This window comes from Alosa alosa, chromosome 2, assembly GCF_017589495.1.
Source record: "Alosa alosa isolate M-15738 ecotype Scorff River chromosome 2, AALO_Geno_1.1, whole genome shotgun sequence".
Lineage (NCBI taxonomy): Eukaryota > Metazoa > Chordata > Actinopteri > Clupeiformes > Clupeidae > Alosa > Alosa alosa.
The window spans coordinates 31,628,012-31,645,511 of record NC_063190.1 but is presented as its reverse complement, the minus strand read 5'-3'; the positions used below and the strand labels follow the sequence as shown (position 1 = coordinate 31,645,511).

Genomic DNA, 17,500 nt, shown 5'->3' with positions numbered 1-17,500 from the left:
CAGTTGTAGGCTAACGTGTCTCTAACGTTCCCTTACGGTGTTCTATCAAAATGTTGTATGCCCTCATGGACAGTAGCTCGGTGATGTCTGCATCTTTCCAGGTCGGAGATTTTCTGACAGCACTATGCCACTCCATCATATCTGGCATTTAAGTCATGGAAGCACGAAAGAAACGTCACCAACACGCCCTCTCACTAGGTGTGAATTTTAACCGCATATGTTCTAGTCCTCGTTCAGACACAGCACATTTACATAATGTCTGGAGGAAATATTAGGGGGGGAGTAGTATAAACACCGGGTAAATTCGGACTTCCATTTGACCGGTTATGTCGTTCAGATATACGGCCCCACCGTTTAACATCGGCAGAACCTCCGGTCTTACACATATGTCTGAAAGCGCTTACTGTCGCACACACACAGGCCTGTTCTCATGGTGATTATTGTTGTCATATGTTGTCACTGTCACACACACACACACACAGGCCTGTTCTCATGGTGATTATTGTTGTCATATGTTGTCACTGCTCACACACACACACACACACAGGCCTGTTCTCATGGTGATTATTGTTGTCATATGTTGTCACTGTCACACACACACACACACAGGCCTGTTGTCATGGTGATTATTGTCACTGTGATATTGATGGCACATGTGCCATGTGGTGAGGAGGAGAAAAGTAATGGGGGGGGGGGGGGGGGGGTGTCTTGTTAACCTGAGATAATGAGGATTTGTATGCCAGCACTTTCATTAGGGAGGATATCACACCTCTCTCTCTCTCCATACTGGGTGGGGGAGTCCTTCAAAGATGGAGAAGGAGAGCCAACCTTTAGAGACCAAACAGAGTCCCACAGAGTGGAAGAGCCTGGGAGAAAGGGTCTCTATTTGTTTCTGCCATTTCCTTCCTCTCTCTCTCCCTCTCTATGCTTTGCCCCCTCTCTCTTTCTCTCTCTCTCTCACACACACAACACACATGCAACCTCTCACTCACAAGACAACGCAAGAGGAATTGCAGAAAATAATGTCCCCTTTAGCCTACTCACTCTCTTCACATGTTTCTTGCTGTGATCATGTTTGGACTCTGTCAAGCCTCCATAATGCTTTTTGTAATATTCAATAAACAAACCCAAATTCAATCACTTGAGCGTGTGTGCTGGTGTGTAGGACAGAGAGGTGTGTGTTAACGAGGCTTTTACTCCACGTTAAGGTCCAGTATGTAGGAAATAATGGAAAATAAACTGTAACCATTCCAAATATGATCACCATATGTTGTCAGAGAGTAAGGAAACACGATGAATTGAAGTAATGGCTTATTTGACAACATTACTCTAACCCGTAAAACCCATGAAAAAAAAATAGGTAGGGCGGAATCTCTTTTGGAATTTTCGTTTATGTTTGAACGATTAATTTAGAATGGCGTATTAATAATGGGCTAGCCGCGTCCTCCTATTTGGATTGCCAAAATTAGCAAAGGCCAACTGTCCAGCAGCTGTCAGTTGTAGTCGCGAACGCCTACGAGGCAGGCAAATTTCCAAAATTAAAACAAGAAACAAATTAAGTGGACATCGGAGGAGCGCAGTCTGACGCAGAGCTGGCCATATTTCTCCACAACAAGGTAGCCTAGGCTAAACTTCATCTGCATCGCTAACTTCAGCTAAATATGTTACGTTTGGTTAGAGAGGTATTTTTTGTTTTCACTGTTTCCGTATGTGTAGCTGGGTCATGGTTGGAGAAACGTTAAAACAGCTGCGGGTCAACTAACGTTAGCTGTCTTGCATTACATCTGGCAACCCAGAAGAGGCTCGCGTCTGGTAGTCTTAAGAACGTTCACCAGTGTTTTGATTTTGGCCTGCAGAACGTTCGGTAACAATCCTACAAATCGCACCTTTAATGAGTCAGCTGATCATTTGATGATGCGTGCGGCAGCCCGTCGCTGGCGCCATCGGAGACCAGCTTCACATCTCACCGAGTTCGCTTTATGTAACATGCTTTCATGTCGAACAGGAGCGAGTGAGAGGCTCTTCAGCCCGCCTGTGGGAGTCAGACCAAGGTGTGCTCCCTCCCTCTCTCTCTCTCTCCCTCTCTCAATCTTTCACACACTCTCACTCTGTGAACACTACAACAAGAGCCAATAATAACTTGGGTCCATGAATGTTTAAGCACATACACGTACGTACTGCACGTACACACACACACAGGCCTGTTCTCCTGGTATACATGCCACAGGACATGTGGGTCTGTAAGCAAACATCAAAGAGACTGATATCTTTCATGTGTGAAGCACAGTTTGAAACTGGAAAATGTACTAGTCTATTTTTACATGAACTCCATGCCCATCCACCTCACACACACACACTGTTTCCTCCCTGCTGTCTACACACAGTCACACACATACACACACACACACTGTTTCCTCCCTGCTGTCTACACACAGTCACACACATACACACACAGGCCCACAGGCCAATGCAGGGGTTTGATTAAAAAGCATCTTGCTTAATTAACTCTGTCAGTGTTAGCAAGGGGGCAGTGTCAGGTGCAGCAGAGCAGGGGTGCGCAAACCGAGAGGGGGAGGGAGGGAAAGAGAGAGGGGGGGAGAGGGAGAGAGAGAGGGGGGAGGGAGAGGAAGGGAGGGAGGGAGAGAGAGGGAGAGAGAGAGGGGAGGAGAGGGAGGGAGGGAGAGGAGGGGGGAGGAGAGGGGAGGAGAGAGGAGGGAAAGGGAAGGAGAGAGAATGAGAGAGGAAGAGATGTAAGGAGAGAAAAAGGGAGATAGAGAAGCAGAGAGTGACACACCCACAGAGAAAGTGAGACAGAGAGAGGGAGGGAGAGAGAGAAAGAGGGAGAGAGAGGGAGGGAGAGAGAGAAAGAGGGAGAGAGAGGGAGGGAGAGAGAGGGAGGCAGAAAGAGAAATGAAGTGTGAGTGTGTGCACATGTGCAGTGTCAGGTGCAGTTCTGTGCTTTAATCATGGCTCACAGAGCAGGCAGGCCACAGACAGAACACTCCTCTCTTTGGGACCTGTGTGTGTGTGTGTGTCAGACAGAACACTCCTCTCTTTGGGACCTGTGTGTGTGTGTGTGTGTGTCAGACAGAACACTCCTCTCTTTGGGACCTGTGTGTGTGTCAGACAGAGCACTCCTCTCTTTGGGCTGTGTGTGTGTGTGTGTGTTAGACAGAACACTCGTCTTTTCGGAACAGGGGAGTGTATGTGTGTGTCAGGAAAAACACCAGTACATACACACACACTCTCTAACTCAACACTCCTTCTCTCTAACACACTCCCTTCCATCTTGTTCGATCTGAATTCAACTCCATACTGTACCTGTCCCTCTAACTTCCCTCTAACTTGTGTTACTGCATACACACACACCAGCCCCAGTGTGTTATTAAATTTCCTGTTATGTATCACCAGATGTCAGACGCAAAGACTGGGACTACTACTCAGGCGGTGGAGCACCATTATATACTTTTTTATACTATTGTGTGTCCATCTTCATCTATTGTGTGTCCATTATTTTAGCATCAGTGCATTTGTGACGACACGTTTTAGTGTTGACGTGTCCATGCATTCAGTTTGCTGATTAATGAGTGTGTGTGTGTGTTAATGAACTGGAATGATGTGTCCATGTGTTCAATGTTGTTTATGGAGCTGTTATGAGCTGAACCCATAGGGCAAGAAACCACAGCTGACACAGAATATCTCTAATCTTTATGCATGTTCATAATCACCAGTTTAAAGATACACAGTCAGGTATATACTAGAACACAGCGCTCCACCGAGGAAGCGTGGGGGGGCTAGTGGTACTTTGCTAATAGGGTCGAGAGATGGAACCTCAGACTCTAGAAGGCTCGCTTTTAGAGAGACAGAAGGAAAAAAGAGAGAGAGAGAGAGAGAGAGGAAGAAGAGGGCAGAAGAGAGAGAGAGAGGAAGAAGGGCAGAAGAGAGAGAGAGGAAGAGGCAGAGAAAGAGAGCAGGGAGAGAGAGCAGGGATAGAGGAGAAAGAGAGAGAGAGAGAGAGAGAGGAAGAAAGAGGGCAGAGAAAGAGAGCAGGGAAAGAGAGAGAGAGAGGCAGGGAGAGAGAGAGCAGGGATAGAGGAGAAAGAGAGAGAGGAAGAAGAGGGCAGAGAAAGAGAGAGCAGGGAGAGAGAGAGAGAAAGAGAGAGCAGGGAGAGAGAGAGAGGCAGGGATGGGGAGAAGAGAGAGAGAGGAAGAAGGGCAGAGAAAGAGGCAGGAGAGAGAGAGAGAGAGCAGGGATGGGGAGAAGAGAGAGAGAGAGAGAGAGGAAGAAGAGGGCAGAGAAGAGAGAGAGAGGAAGAAAGAGGCAGAGAAAGAGAGAGAGAGGAGAGAGAGAGCAGGGATAGAGGAGAAAGAGAGAGAGAGAGAGGAAGAAAGAGGGCAGAGAAAGAGAGAGCAGGAGAGAGAGAGCAGGGATAGAGGAGAAAGAGAGAGAGAGAGAGAGAGACAGAGAGAGCAGGAAGAAAGAAAAAGAGGGATAGTTACTCATGTTATCAGTTATTCAATGTGACACTGAGAATGGCACTTTTATGTTCAACTTTGTTTGTCAGTTTGTTATGTATGTATGCCACCAAGTGTGTTGTGTGTGTCTGTGTTGTGTGTGAGGTAATCTCTGTGTGTGTGAGAGACAGAGTGTTTTGGAGTGTATCTGTTTGCTATGATATGTTGTATATGAGAGGTATCCTGTGGATAAGATGTCTGCTGAAGTATAAAGTGTGTGCATGTATAAAGTGTGTGTAGTCAGTATATATATGTGTGTGTGTGTGTTTGATTAGGCAGCCCAGTCCTGAGCGAGCAAGTCTGCCTGACAGGAAGTGATGTCATGGCTATATTCAAACACAGCTCTTAGAGAGAACAGAGGAGGATCTTCAAATACAGGTTTAATAGAATACACCGATCACCATCATTAATAACACACTTTGTTTCTTTTTTTTTTGTTTGTTTCTTTGTTTTTGTATTTATTTATTTGTTTATTTGTTTACTCCTGCTCAGCCTTGTAGGATAGCAGAGCCTAAGGAGAGCATCCTCCATCATGGCTTAGCAAAGGTTCCTTATTATTGCTTACAAGGGGAAGCGGGCGGCCACACACACAGTGATGGGGGAAAAGGGTGGGGGTACATAACTCCAATCTGAAGCATTGGAGACAGGGGCAGTGGAATGTATGTGTGTGTGTGTGTGTGTGTGTGTGTGTGTGTGTGTGTGTGTGTGTGTGTGTGTGTGTGTGTGGCCGTGCTGACATAATGTGGGGTGTGTGTAAAAGCAAACGGTGGTGGCCGTAGGGGTATCTGGGGCAGGTATGGCACCGAGCAATGTCGCCGGGTATCTAACTACTGCTGTGTGTTGTGCAACGGAGGGGGTTGGACCCTTCTGGGTGTGTGAAGGTCGCTGTTGGGACTCCCCACACACACAAGCAAGAACATTGGTCTAGGGTTCCAAACACACGCTTGCAAGAGGATCACAGTCAGGGTTCTACACACTCACACACACACACACACTATCACAGAAGCTCTAAATATGTGTGTGTGTATTATTGTGTTTGTGTGGCCTTCCTGAAGCCACGAGTAGAGCAAAAAGAAGTCTTGGAGTTGGTGAACAGGGCTGAAGTAAAGTAACACAAACACACACGCACACAGAACCACTTCTCTCATGAACACACACACACACACACACACAGACACAGACACAGACACAGACACAGACACAGACACAGACACAGACACAGTCGCAGTCAGAACATGTACAGTATACACACACGTACACATATACTTTACAAGTGAGTTTACTACAATTCCAATATATCATGAGTGCCCTGTAAGATAGTATAGGAGAGGGGGTGGGGGCGGGAGCTGACCACGTGGCATCACAGCTCGATGGCGCACACACACACACACACACACACACACACACACAGACTCCCGCCCCGCCAGTCAGTCAGTGGAGAGGCCTTCAGGAATATCCTCAGCACCCAACCATCCATTCGTCCGTCCACTTGGCCAGTGATGGCGTCTCTTCAGCTCGTCCACAGGGCAGGCAGCCCCTCCCTTCCCCACAGGTACACCCCCCATTCTCCTCAATCTCTCAGCCTACTATGCCTCATCGCCCCCGGCAACCCCTGAGGCTCCTCGGGGTGTTCCGTGTACATTCTAGAACTTGTTATACATTCTGTTCCCCGGGAGACACCATGGCAACTTCCGTCACACAGGACCCCCCACCTCCTGCAGGTGGGAAGGTGAAGGAGTGCTGGTGCTAAGGAAATCCCCTCAGGGGCGCTTGGCAACAGCGCTTGTAGCTTCCATCGGGGGGGTGGACCGCAGAGAGGAGAGGGACCAGAGCGGGAGACGAGTAGGGATTGGAAGAAGGGAGCTGATGGAGGTTACATTTGAAAATGGCACCAGGGGTGTGTGTGTGTATCTGTGTGTGTGTGTGTGTGTGTGTGTGTGTGTGTGTGTGTTCAGAGGGGTAGTCTACACACAGGGTGAGATGTGAAGAGTGTGTTCTGGCCTTGACTATGGGCTAAACTCTAAGTGGCCTCTCCCTCACCTGCTGTTAAAGTGGTTTACCCAGGTCCAGGTGACAGAGTCAAGCTCACAGTCACATCCCATCAGCCTGAGCTCATCTATCTGACCTCCTCTCTGGAGACAGCTAGGGGGCGCTGTGACGATAAAGGCTTCTGAGCGAACACCTGTAGCTCCCTGATCACACACACACACACACACATACACACACACACACACACACACACACATACAGCAGGAAACTTAACTCCTAGGAAGCCCCTCACTGGTGATGGCTGTAGTGTTTTTATGCTCACTGCACACACTCCTGAACTTGCCACCTGTCAGTGATCTGCAGTGTGTGTGTGTGTGTGTGTGTGTGTGCGGAGGCAAAGCTCATCTCTGTCCACCCCATCAGGTACATAAAGATGGAGAGATGCTCTTTGGTTTAACAACGAATGAGAAATAAAAGCTGGCAAGGTTGGACGTGTGGGGGCGGGTCCTTCAGCTGAGGAGCGCAACACACCTCTCGTCACCTCACTGGCCTGCTGCTTGGCGCGTGGTGGCCATGGTTACGGCAAGAGGCAGCTTCCTGCTGATAGACAGTGAGAGCCTGACTCTAAATGCTGACTGACTACAGAGAGGAGGGGCCACAAGATGGCAGCCGTGACTCTAACACCACTCTGGTATGAACACACACACATCTGTACATGTTTACAAGGTTTACCTGTGTGTGTGTGAGTGTGAGTGTGTGTGTGTGTGTGTGTGAGTGTGAGTGTGAGTGTAGAGGTGTGAGTGTGAGTGTGAGTGTGTGTGTGTGTGCGTGTGTGTGAGTGTGTGGTGTGAGTGTGAGTGTGTGTGGTGTGAGTGTGTGTGTGTGTGTGAGTGTGTAATAGCGCCATGCGTGTGTGTGAGTGCGTGTGTGAGTGTGTGTGTGTGTGCGTGTGTGAGTGTGAGTGAGTGCGTGCGTGCGTGTGAGTGAGTGAGTGCGTGCGTGAGTGTGTGTGAGTGTGTGTGTGAGTGTGTGAGTGTGTGTGTGAGTGTGTGTGTGTGTGTGTGTGTGTGTGTGTGTGAGGGAGGATGGAATGGCTGCGGGATGAGGAGTCTTGTTGCCCCAGGGGGGAGGGTGGAGGGGTGAGTGCTGGGGCAGTAGGGGGCAGTAGTGGGCCGTGGGGGGGTCGAGGGGCCCCATCAAGGGCTCAGCTGGAACTCCAGGGCCGGGGGGGACTGGCCCCACAGCAGCCTCTGGGGGGAGGGGCCTGAGACAAGCCGGCCTATTGGCTCAGCCCTCCTGAGGGGCCAACCATCCTCGCCCGGCCAGCTGATCTCAGCAAGGACTGCTGGAGCGTTGCCGTGGGCAACAGGATGAGGCGGAGCAGCAGCAGTCCCGTGGGCTTGGCGTGGTGGGAGAGGTGCCAGCAGGGCATTTTGCCTGACCCTCATCCTCCGCACTCGCTCGCCATGACCACGCCTGCCCCGGCACCTCCAGCAGCTCAGGGGTGCAGAAGGCCCGTCGTGGGGGCTGATGGGATAGCACGGGCAGCCGCAGGGCACCGCTCCCGCTGCCGCTGCCGCCCTCGATGTCGAGGCTGGGCCCGGTCCGACTCAGGCTAGTTCTGTCCGTGAAGGAATCCATGCGGTCCTCGTAGGCCAGGTCCGCCGGCGCCGAGCACTGCTGCAGTGGCCAGCCCGGCCCTTGACCTCCCACTTCCTCCCTGCGCCCCGCCCGTCATGGCAACCCGTCTCCCGAGCCGGTCCGGCCTCACCTCTTCCTCCTGGGTCTGGTCTTGGTAGCAGGCGTCTGCGTTCGCCCGGTGTATGGGGAACCGGTGGTGGACAGAGGGGGTCGCGGTCGGCGCGGAACACTACGATAGCCGGTGATATTTGTCGGCTTGACCCAGCGTCAGCGTCGCACGCCACCAGCTTAATAGCGCCACCATGGCGGTGTCGCCCAGGTTCTCCGTCAGTGCAATTAGCTCCGCGATGCCACCCGCCTCGTCCGGGTTGACCGTGTCGTAGAAGCCGTCGCACGCCAGGATCAGGTAATCCTCGGGCGATCCAAGCGGGGCAGCTGTATGGTCAGCATCGCCGCCCAGATATAGGGCTTATGCCGGATCAGCCTGTCACACACACCACCTTTTTACCACACACACACACACACACACACACACACCACAGACAAAAACAGGTTAGATGTACAAGGTATACCTTGGGCTTATGCTTTTCGAATTAAGCCTGTCACACACACGCACACACAACACACCACACACACACACACACACACACACACACACCACAGACACACACACACGCACACACACCACAGACAAAGCAAACAGGTTAGATGTACAGTATACAGTAGTGCTTATGCTCTGAGTCGCCTGTCACACACATGCACACACACACACAACCACACACCCACACACCCACACACACACACACACAAAAACACGCAGACTTTTGGATGGCCTTGGAGACACAAACACACCCAGCATGGGAACTGTCTGGACGTCACAAGCTTAGGGGATAATTCCGTTTGAGTGTGTTTGTTTCCGAGTGGAGATCCACAAAAGAAGGCCAGCGAACATAAGAGTCGTGTCCCCTTGTGACAAACAGGATGGCTTTTCTGTGTGTGTGTGTGTGCTTCTAGGAAATCCCCACTTTTAAACCATGACTGCTTGCTCTTTATAGACAGGTACCGGTAATTTCCCCTGTATGACGCCAATATTTGTGTGAGCCCAAAGCTCCACTTTCTGGCACCTCAATAGGGGTCACTTTAGGTCATGACTAGGCTACCTTGTTTTAGACACACACACACACACACACACACACACAGTCCCACACATGCACCCCCCCCCCAAACACACACACTTGGCTCTGGCTGTGTGCTCTCCAGGATGCTACTTCCTGTCCTCACACTAAGCTCCTTAGGCTCAGGCTGGCACCACGTGGTGCCCCCTGGACACACACACGCGGACCTGGCATGCTGTGGGCGTACACACACACACACACACACACACATGTACCTGCGTGCCTGCAGCACCACACTGGACCTGGCACCATGTATTGTAAATTTACACACCACCACACACACACACACTGAGGCTGTCACCATACTGTAGGCACATACACACACACACACACACACACACACACAGGGCTGGCACCATATTGCTGCCGAACAGACACACACACACACACACAGAGGCTGGCACCATATTGCCGCTTTTTATGTCTGAGCAACACACTGATGGAGTACAAAGGACTGTGCAACACACAGACTCACACACACACACACACACAAACAGAAAACACAAACAGAAAACACAAACACAAACACACACACACACACACATACTGTACGTCAGTGGACACTGGCAAGATAAGAAGCTGGAGGAAATCCTGTGCCTCTTCCAGGGTACTGAGGGAGTGTGAGAGCTTGAATTTCCCCTGGGGATCAATAAAGTATCTATCTATCTATCTATCTATCTATCTATCTATCTAGCTCTCTTGGCTCTGCCAGTCCCCAGTGTCTTCTACAGACACACACACACACACACACACACCAGTGTCCTCCAGACAGCAGGACTGACCGCTGCTGACTGCCAGACTGAGCCAGTTAGACGCACAAAGCTGATTGGCTGAGGGCCTCCTTCATTAACCCAGGAAGCCACACACACACACACACACACATATATACAACAGCTCTGGATACAGACACACACTCACACAAACACAAACATACACACACACACACACAAACCTTTTTTGTAAAAACCTCTGGATCTGAGCCACACTCTCTCTCTCTCAAACACACACACACACACACACGTACGCCTGCTCCTCCTGATCCTAAAACACTCGTGATCAGACACACACACACACACACACACACACACAGCATCCACGCCCCCATGAACATCAACTCAGGCTCCCCCTCCCCTCCACACACACGCACTCATACTCAACACCCACCCACTCCACTCCCACACACATTTTAAGGGTTGGATACGTACCGATAGCTCTGGATACGGACAAGCTGCCGTTGACCCTCCATGTGCCAAACCAGATAACACACCCCCCAAGTGCCTCAATTCTCTGCTTCTCATCCTGGACACACACACACAGACATGTTGATGTAACAGGTGCATTAACACATATTACAATCTATGTCCAGCTGTTGCAATGATATGTGGCTTGCTGTTCTTTAGCGGTGTGTGTGTGTGTGTGTGTGTGTGTCCTGCTTTTGTTAGGTGTTGTGTCCTGCAGCTGTTGCCATGATGTGTGTCCTGCTTTGGCTAAGCATTGTGTGTTTCCTGTGTGTGTGTGTGTGTGTTGTGATCGCGTCAATCTTGGCGATGCGCGGTGTGATGATGGAGTCGTGTGTGAAATGATGATTATTGATGATAACCCTCTGTCTGGCTTGTGAGGCTTCATGAGCTCCACTGGCTGGCCCCTCCTGACCATATCACCTGGGGAATCTCCAGCCGGGCCCACGTGCAGCGTGCGGCCCGGCGCTGAGCGATTACCCGCATCCAGTGGTACCGCAGCGCAGGTGCTAAACACACACACACACACACACACACACACACACACACACACACAGCACATACACACACACACACACACACACACACACACACACACACACACACACACACACACACACACACACACAAGAGAGAGAGGGTTTAAGTTTGTGATGATGTCACAGTGTCTATGTGATTGAGTGTGTTGCCGCTACCTGTTATGTATATTTTATATGAGGTGTGTCCCTACCTCTCATGATGCTTTTCTGTCTGGTAGTCGATTGGTTGGGAAAGGCTCTGCAGAGGGCCTCTGCGGGGTCCTGGCGGAACATCTCCTGCCGCACCAGGTTCACGTGCAGGTGGTTGGCGGCGTGGTGGCGGCGCCCCATGACCGTCCACCGGTATACCTGCTCCTCCTGATCCTAAAACACAGAGGACACTCGTGATCAGATACTCACACACACACACACACACACACACACACACACACACACACACACACGCGCACACACACACACACACACATGCAATTGCAATTGTGTGCTGTCTGGATTAGAGCGTGCTGGAGCACTTGTGCAGCGTTTACACAGGCTCAGTAACACTCCAGCAGCTGGGCTCTACAAGGCAGAGTTGCTGGAGTCGAGGTTAATTGCCTGTTAGGCAGACGGAGCCCAAAGCCAGTCACTAATTAAATGCAATTAAATGTAAAGTGTATGTGAGATATGTAAATGAGGCTGCTTAGCATTTTCACTCATCTGCTTCGGCTATTAGCTACTCCCCTCTTCTCTCTCTCTCCCTCCCCTCCCTCCCTCCCTCTCTCCCTCCCTCCCTCCCCCCCTCCCTCTCTCTCTCTCTCCTCCCTCTCCCTCCCACTCCCTCTCTGAGCATGCAAGATCTGAAGTCTTTTGAAAATATGTGGTGTTGCAGACAAATGCTGTGGACTGTCATTGATGGTGATTGGCGTTTTGGATATGTGGATATGCTTTGAATGGGTCGCTGTGTGGTGGCTCAGAGTATTCCGTACGTACTGCCTGTGTGGTGTCTCAGAGTATTCCATATTCCATATTCTATATTCCATATTCCATATTCCATACATACTGACTGCTTCAAAGTATTGTAGTTGTTTCTTTGTAACTGTAAATTTGTTATAAAAAATAATTTAAAAGATCAAATCAAATCTCCCTCTCTCATTCTACCACCCTGCCCCAATGCATTTCACTCTCCCTCTCTCATTCTACCACCCTGCCTCATCAGTGCTTTCATTCCTCCCTCTCTCATTCTACCATCCTGCCCCACTGCAGCACTCCTCCCTCTCATTCTATTCTCACCCTGCCCCAATGCATTTCTACACTCTCCTCTCTTCATTCTACCACCCTGCCCCCAATGCATTTCAATTCTCCTCTTCATTCTACTCACCCTGCCCCAATGCATTTCACTCTCCCTCTCTCATTCTACCACCCTGCCCCAATGCATTTCACTCTCCCTCTCTCATTCTACCACCCTGCCCCAATGCATTTCACTCTCCCTCTCTCATTCTACCACCCTGCCCCAATGCATTTCACTGTCCCTCTCTCATTCTACCACCCTGCCCCAATGCATTTCACTGTCCCTCTCTCATTCTACCACCCTGCCCCAATGCATTTCACTCTCCCTCTCTCCCTCCCCCCCCACCTTTTTTTTTGTTTTCATCTCTCTTTCTATCGAGCTGACTTTTCTTCTTCTGTCTCTTTGGCTTTTGCAAATCAACATTTCATGTTATCTCAGTAGGTGGGCTCATCTCACCACCAGGACATTTATTTAATAAAAGATTAAATAAGGGCCAATGCCCTCCCTTCTGAGAAGACTCTTTCCTCCCTCTCTTTCTCTCTCTCTCTCTCTACTTTCTCTCTCTACTTTCTCTCTCTCTCTCCCTCTCTCTCTCTCTCTCTCCTGTTCCACAAAGTAGCAGTTAATATTATTTACTCTCTTTGTATGCTTGAGACATCCATTACCAATGACTCATAAAATTATTATTTTTCTGCATAATCACTAACGAAGCAGCCAGCTGTTTCAATACTGATGAATATTAGTCTGCTCCTGTGTGTGTGGGGGTGGGGGGGGGGGGTGTGTGTGTGTGTGTGTGTGTGTGAGGGGGGGGGGGCAATGTGTCTGGCCACACATCATTAAACGTTTTTAATTAATTACAGGCCAGTGACTGTGATAGCACAAATGAGAGAAGTGTGTGTAGGGGTGGGATGACTGAGTGTGTGTGTGTGTGTGTGTGTGTGGGAGGGGGGATATGTGCGCATGGCTATGTGTGTGTGTGTGTGTGTGTGTGTGTGTGTGTGGGGAGGGGGATATGTGCGCATGGCTATGTGTGTGTGTGTGTGTGTGTGTGTGTGTGTGTGGGGAGGGGGATATGTGCGCATGGCTATGTGTGTGTGTGTGTGTGTGTGTGTGTGTGTGTGTGTGGGGAGGGGGGATATGTGCGCATGGCTATGTGTGTGTGTGTGTGTGTGTGTGTGTGAGAGAGAGAGAGAGAGGGTGGGGGGGGTATGGGTGTATGGCTATGTGTGTGTGCACACCGTAGCTCCATGAATGTCATTAAGAGCTTTTCCATAGAAGACATCATCACGTGCCACCATCACTGGTCTAACACAGGCCTCATTGTGTGTGTGTGTGTGTGTGTGGGGGAGCAGGACATATGTTTGTATGTATGTATGGCTGTATTTGTGTGTGTGTGTTTGTGTGTGTGTGTGTGTGAGAGAGAGAGAGAGAGAGAGAGAGAGAGAGAGAGCTGTTGTCTACCTGCAGGTTGAAGAGTCTGTTGAATTCGGGGATGACGACATGCTTGTCCTCCATCTTGCGCCTCATGTTTTTAATGGCGTGGATGGACGTCTCGTAGTACGGCTGCGCTCGGCGCCGGTATGGAAACTCCTTCAGCCATGAGTAGCACGTGTCGAACAGCTTATTAAACGCCAGTCGAGCCACCTTCACCGAGTCCAGCTCTACACACACACAGACACACACACACACAAGACATTAGGTACGATTGAGCTAGATTACTTACATAAAAGGTTAAAATGGATTGAAGACCACAGGTTTGTGTGTCTATGTGTGTGTGTGTGTGTGTGTGTGTGTGTGTGTGTGTGTGTGTGTGTGTTTTCTGTCTCTCCTGGGCAGAGAGAAAAAGAACTCATTGCTGAGTACAGACTAGCTGAACCAGGACAGCGGGTAAAGGAGGACATCTGCCAAGAAAGTGTGAGTGTGTGTGTGTGTGTGTCTGTGTGTCTGTGTGTCTGTGTGTGTGTCTGTTAAAATGATGGAGTGATCCCTCCGTCTGCCTCAGGGTAGTGTCTGACATTTCTCTCTCTGAACATTTCCACCAACTGCCTTCGCATGGAAGGCTGCTTGTGTGTGTGTGTGTGTGTGAGAGAGAGAGAGAGAGTATGTATGTGTGTATGTTTGTGTGTGTGTTTGTTTGTATCTCTCTCTCTCTGCCATTGTCTCTATTTTAAACCTGCTCCCGTCCCATTGGCTACTGGCTGAACCATTAAGGATCAATACACCTTTATGGCCCTGACTGGAGATGAAGTGTGGATGTGAGTGGGTGAGAGAGAGCAAGAGAGAGAGAATTTGTGTGTGTGTGTAATGTGTGTGTGTTTGTGTGTGTGTGTGTGTGTGTGTGTGTGTGTGTGTGTGTGTGTGTGTGTGTGTGTGGGTGGGAGAGTGTGTGTGTGGGTGGGTGAGTGCATGAGTACTTGTGTAGAAATGCATTACACATTCACATTGAGTTTTTGTAATGCCAAAAAAACTCTTTTGAACTGAATTGAGAAAGAGAGAGAGAGAATGTGTGTGGGGATCAGAGAAAAAGAGAGAGAGAGAGAAAGAGTGTGGGGGAGAAAGAGAGAGAGAATGTGTGAGGGGGAGAGAGAGAGAGAGAGAGAGAGAGCGTCTATGTGTGGGGGTCAGAGAGAGATAGCGAGAGATAGCGAGAGAGAGAGAGTGTATGTGTGTGGGGGAGAGAGAGAGAGATAGCGCGAGAGAGAGAGTGTATGTGTGTGTGTGTGTGCGTGAGAGAGAGAGTGTATGTGTGTGTGTGTGTGTGTGAGAGAGAGAGTGTATGTGTGTGGGGGAGAGAGTATGTATGTGTGTGTGTGTGTGTGTGTGTGTGAGAGAGAGTGTGTGTGTGTGTGTGAGAGAGAGAGAGTGTATGTGTGTGGTGTCTACAGATTGCTGATCAGACTCCCATCCTTCCCTCCCACTCAGGACACTCTATAGCCACTCTGCCCCCTACTGGGACCCAGTGGTAGTGCAGTTGGCTCCCCCAGGAACCAATCATGTCTGAGCTCTCAGTTCCCTAGGGAACCTTTAGCAGTGTGGTGTATCAGCAGGGGCTGCATTCGGACTTCCTTTTTATCCACTTCCCCTGGAATGGCATGAGGTCAAGGAAAGATCAGAATGAAATCATAAGGGAAAGACAAGTGTGTGACGAGAATCCAACTCTACTTATGGGAACAAGGGTGCATTCGACATATCACGATCATTTGTTGTTGTTACCTGGTGCAAGGAATTGTGGGGTATCACCTTTCCTATCAAAGGATGCTTCAGTGTACCCAATGCTAAAGGATGCTTCAGTGTACCCAATGCTAAAGGATACTTCAGTGTACCCAATGCTAAAGGATGCTTCAGTGTACTCAATGCTAAAGGATGCTTCAGTGTACTCAGTGCTAAAGGATGCTTCAGTGTACCCTATGCTAACAGAGATTTCAGTGTATCCGCTAAAAGGAGATTTCAAAGGATGCATTGCAGCACCTTTCCATGTAGACAATCTGAACAGCTCTTATTACTAGATAATTCTGGGTCATTCATTCCGATAGGAACCTTCCAAAGCAAAAAAGACTTCCCGAATGGAGCCTAGTGGAGGGTCAACTGCTGTGTGCCCAAAGATCTTATTGCACTGGAGGGTCACACAAGAGTGTGTGTGTGTGTGTGTGTGCACATGTATGTGTACGTGTGCATATGGATACATGTGTACCTGTGCATATGGTGTGTGTGTGTGTGTGTGTGTGTGTGTGTGTGTGTGTGTGTGTGTGTGTGTGTGTACTGCTCCCTCTCATATTTATTCTCCTCTGTGTCCTTCTGCATCCACAAAGTTAAGAAAGCAATTCAGGCTGCCCCACATTATCAACTCCACTCCAGAGAGCGGCCTACATCTCTGCTCCCAGTGTGTGTGTGTGTGTGTGTGTGTGTGTGTGTGTGTGTGTGTGTGTGTGTGTGTGTGCGCGCGTTGTGGTTGCTGCAGGAATCTAACTCCTCTTTCTCCTCACCTGGGACTGAAAATAAAATATTTTTGGGGTCATCTGATCCCCCTTGCCCTACCCCAACACACACAAACACACGCACACATCCACACACACATACGCACAGATAGACACACACACACTTTCAGTAAGCATACAGTATACATTTTTCAGCACCTGTGAGCGTGTGTGATTCAGTCATACACCATGTACACACATTACACATAAGACCCTAATACTAGTCATAAGATGTCTCTATGGATGAGTGTGTGTGTGTATATTTGGTTTAGTGTATGTGTGTGTGTGTGTGTGTGTGTGTGTGTGTGTGTGTGTGTGTGTGTGTGTGTGTGTGTGTATGTATGTATGTGAATGTATGTGAATGTATGTGTATGTATGTGTGTGTGTGTGTGTGTGTGTGTGTGTGTGTGTGTGTGTGTGTGTGTGTGTGTGTGTGTGTGTGTGTGTGTGTGTGTGCATGTATGTGTATGTGTGTGTGTGTGTGTGTGTGTGTGTGTGTGTGTGTGTGTGTGTGTGTGTGTGTGTGTGTGTGTGTGTGACTCACGGGGGAATGGCTCAGTGCCCTCCTCGGTGGGTTTGCTGTTCTGGTACCCAGACAGGTCACTCTGCAGGACGGCATCAGCTGTGCCACGTGCCAGCCCTGACGCCAAGGAGAACGGGCAGTTACTGCAGAGAGAGAGAGAGAGAGAGAGAGAGAGAGAGAGAGAGAGGGAGAGAGAGAGGGAGAGAGGGGAAGAGAGGGAGAGAGGGGGGGAGAGGGAGAGAGGGAGCGAGGGAGAGAGAGAGGGAGAGAGAGAGGGAGATAGGGGAAGAGAGGGAGAGAGAGAGGGAGAGAGGGGAAGAGAGACAGAGAGGAGAGAGGAGAGAGAGAGGGAGAGAGGGAGAGAGGGGAAGAGAGAGAGAGAGGGGGAAGAGAGGGAGAGAGAGAGGGGGGGAGAGAAGGAGATACACAATGAAACTCACTTTTACTTTCTCTTATCCAAAGTCTCTTTCTGTAGTTGAATTACGGTCACACACACAAGATTATTCAAAACCATCTGATGTCTCATGTCACACACAGACACCATTATTCTGGATACACCTGTGTCATTTTCTCCTGTTACACCCTACTCACTTCATACCTCTACACACACAGACAACCATACAGACACACACACACACA

At 49.7% G+C, this 17,500-nt stretch overlaps 1 protein-coding gene across 1 annotated transcript in view; it reads right to left on the bottom strand.

Moving 5' to 3' along the window:
* Positions 1 to 7,836: 7,836 nt before the first annotated feature.
* ppm1e (protein phosphatase, Mg2+/Mn2+ dependent, 1E) overlaps positions 7,837 to 17,500 on the bottom strand; it is a 42,198-nt gene continuing 32,534 nt past the window's right edge. Inside the window, 12 exon segments of the mRNA XM_048229556.1 lie at positions 7,837 to 8,220; positions 8,222 to 8,290; positions 8,337 to 8,441; positions 8,444 to 8,613; positions 8,867 to 8,890; positions 10,526 to 10,621; positions 10,922 to 11,024; positions 11,026 to 11,067; positions 11,289 to 11,328; positions 11,330 to 11,460; positions 13,826 to 14,025; positions 16,883 to 17,004. Coding sequence (XP_048085513.1) covers positions 7,837 to 8,220; positions 8,222 to 8,290; positions 8,337 to 8,441; positions 8,444 to 8,613; positions 8,867 to 8,890; positions 10,526 to 10,621; positions 10,922 to 11,024; positions 11,026 to 11,067; positions 11,289 to 11,328; positions 11,330 to 11,460; positions 13,826 to 14,025; positions 16,883 to 17,004 — 1,486 coding nt within the window.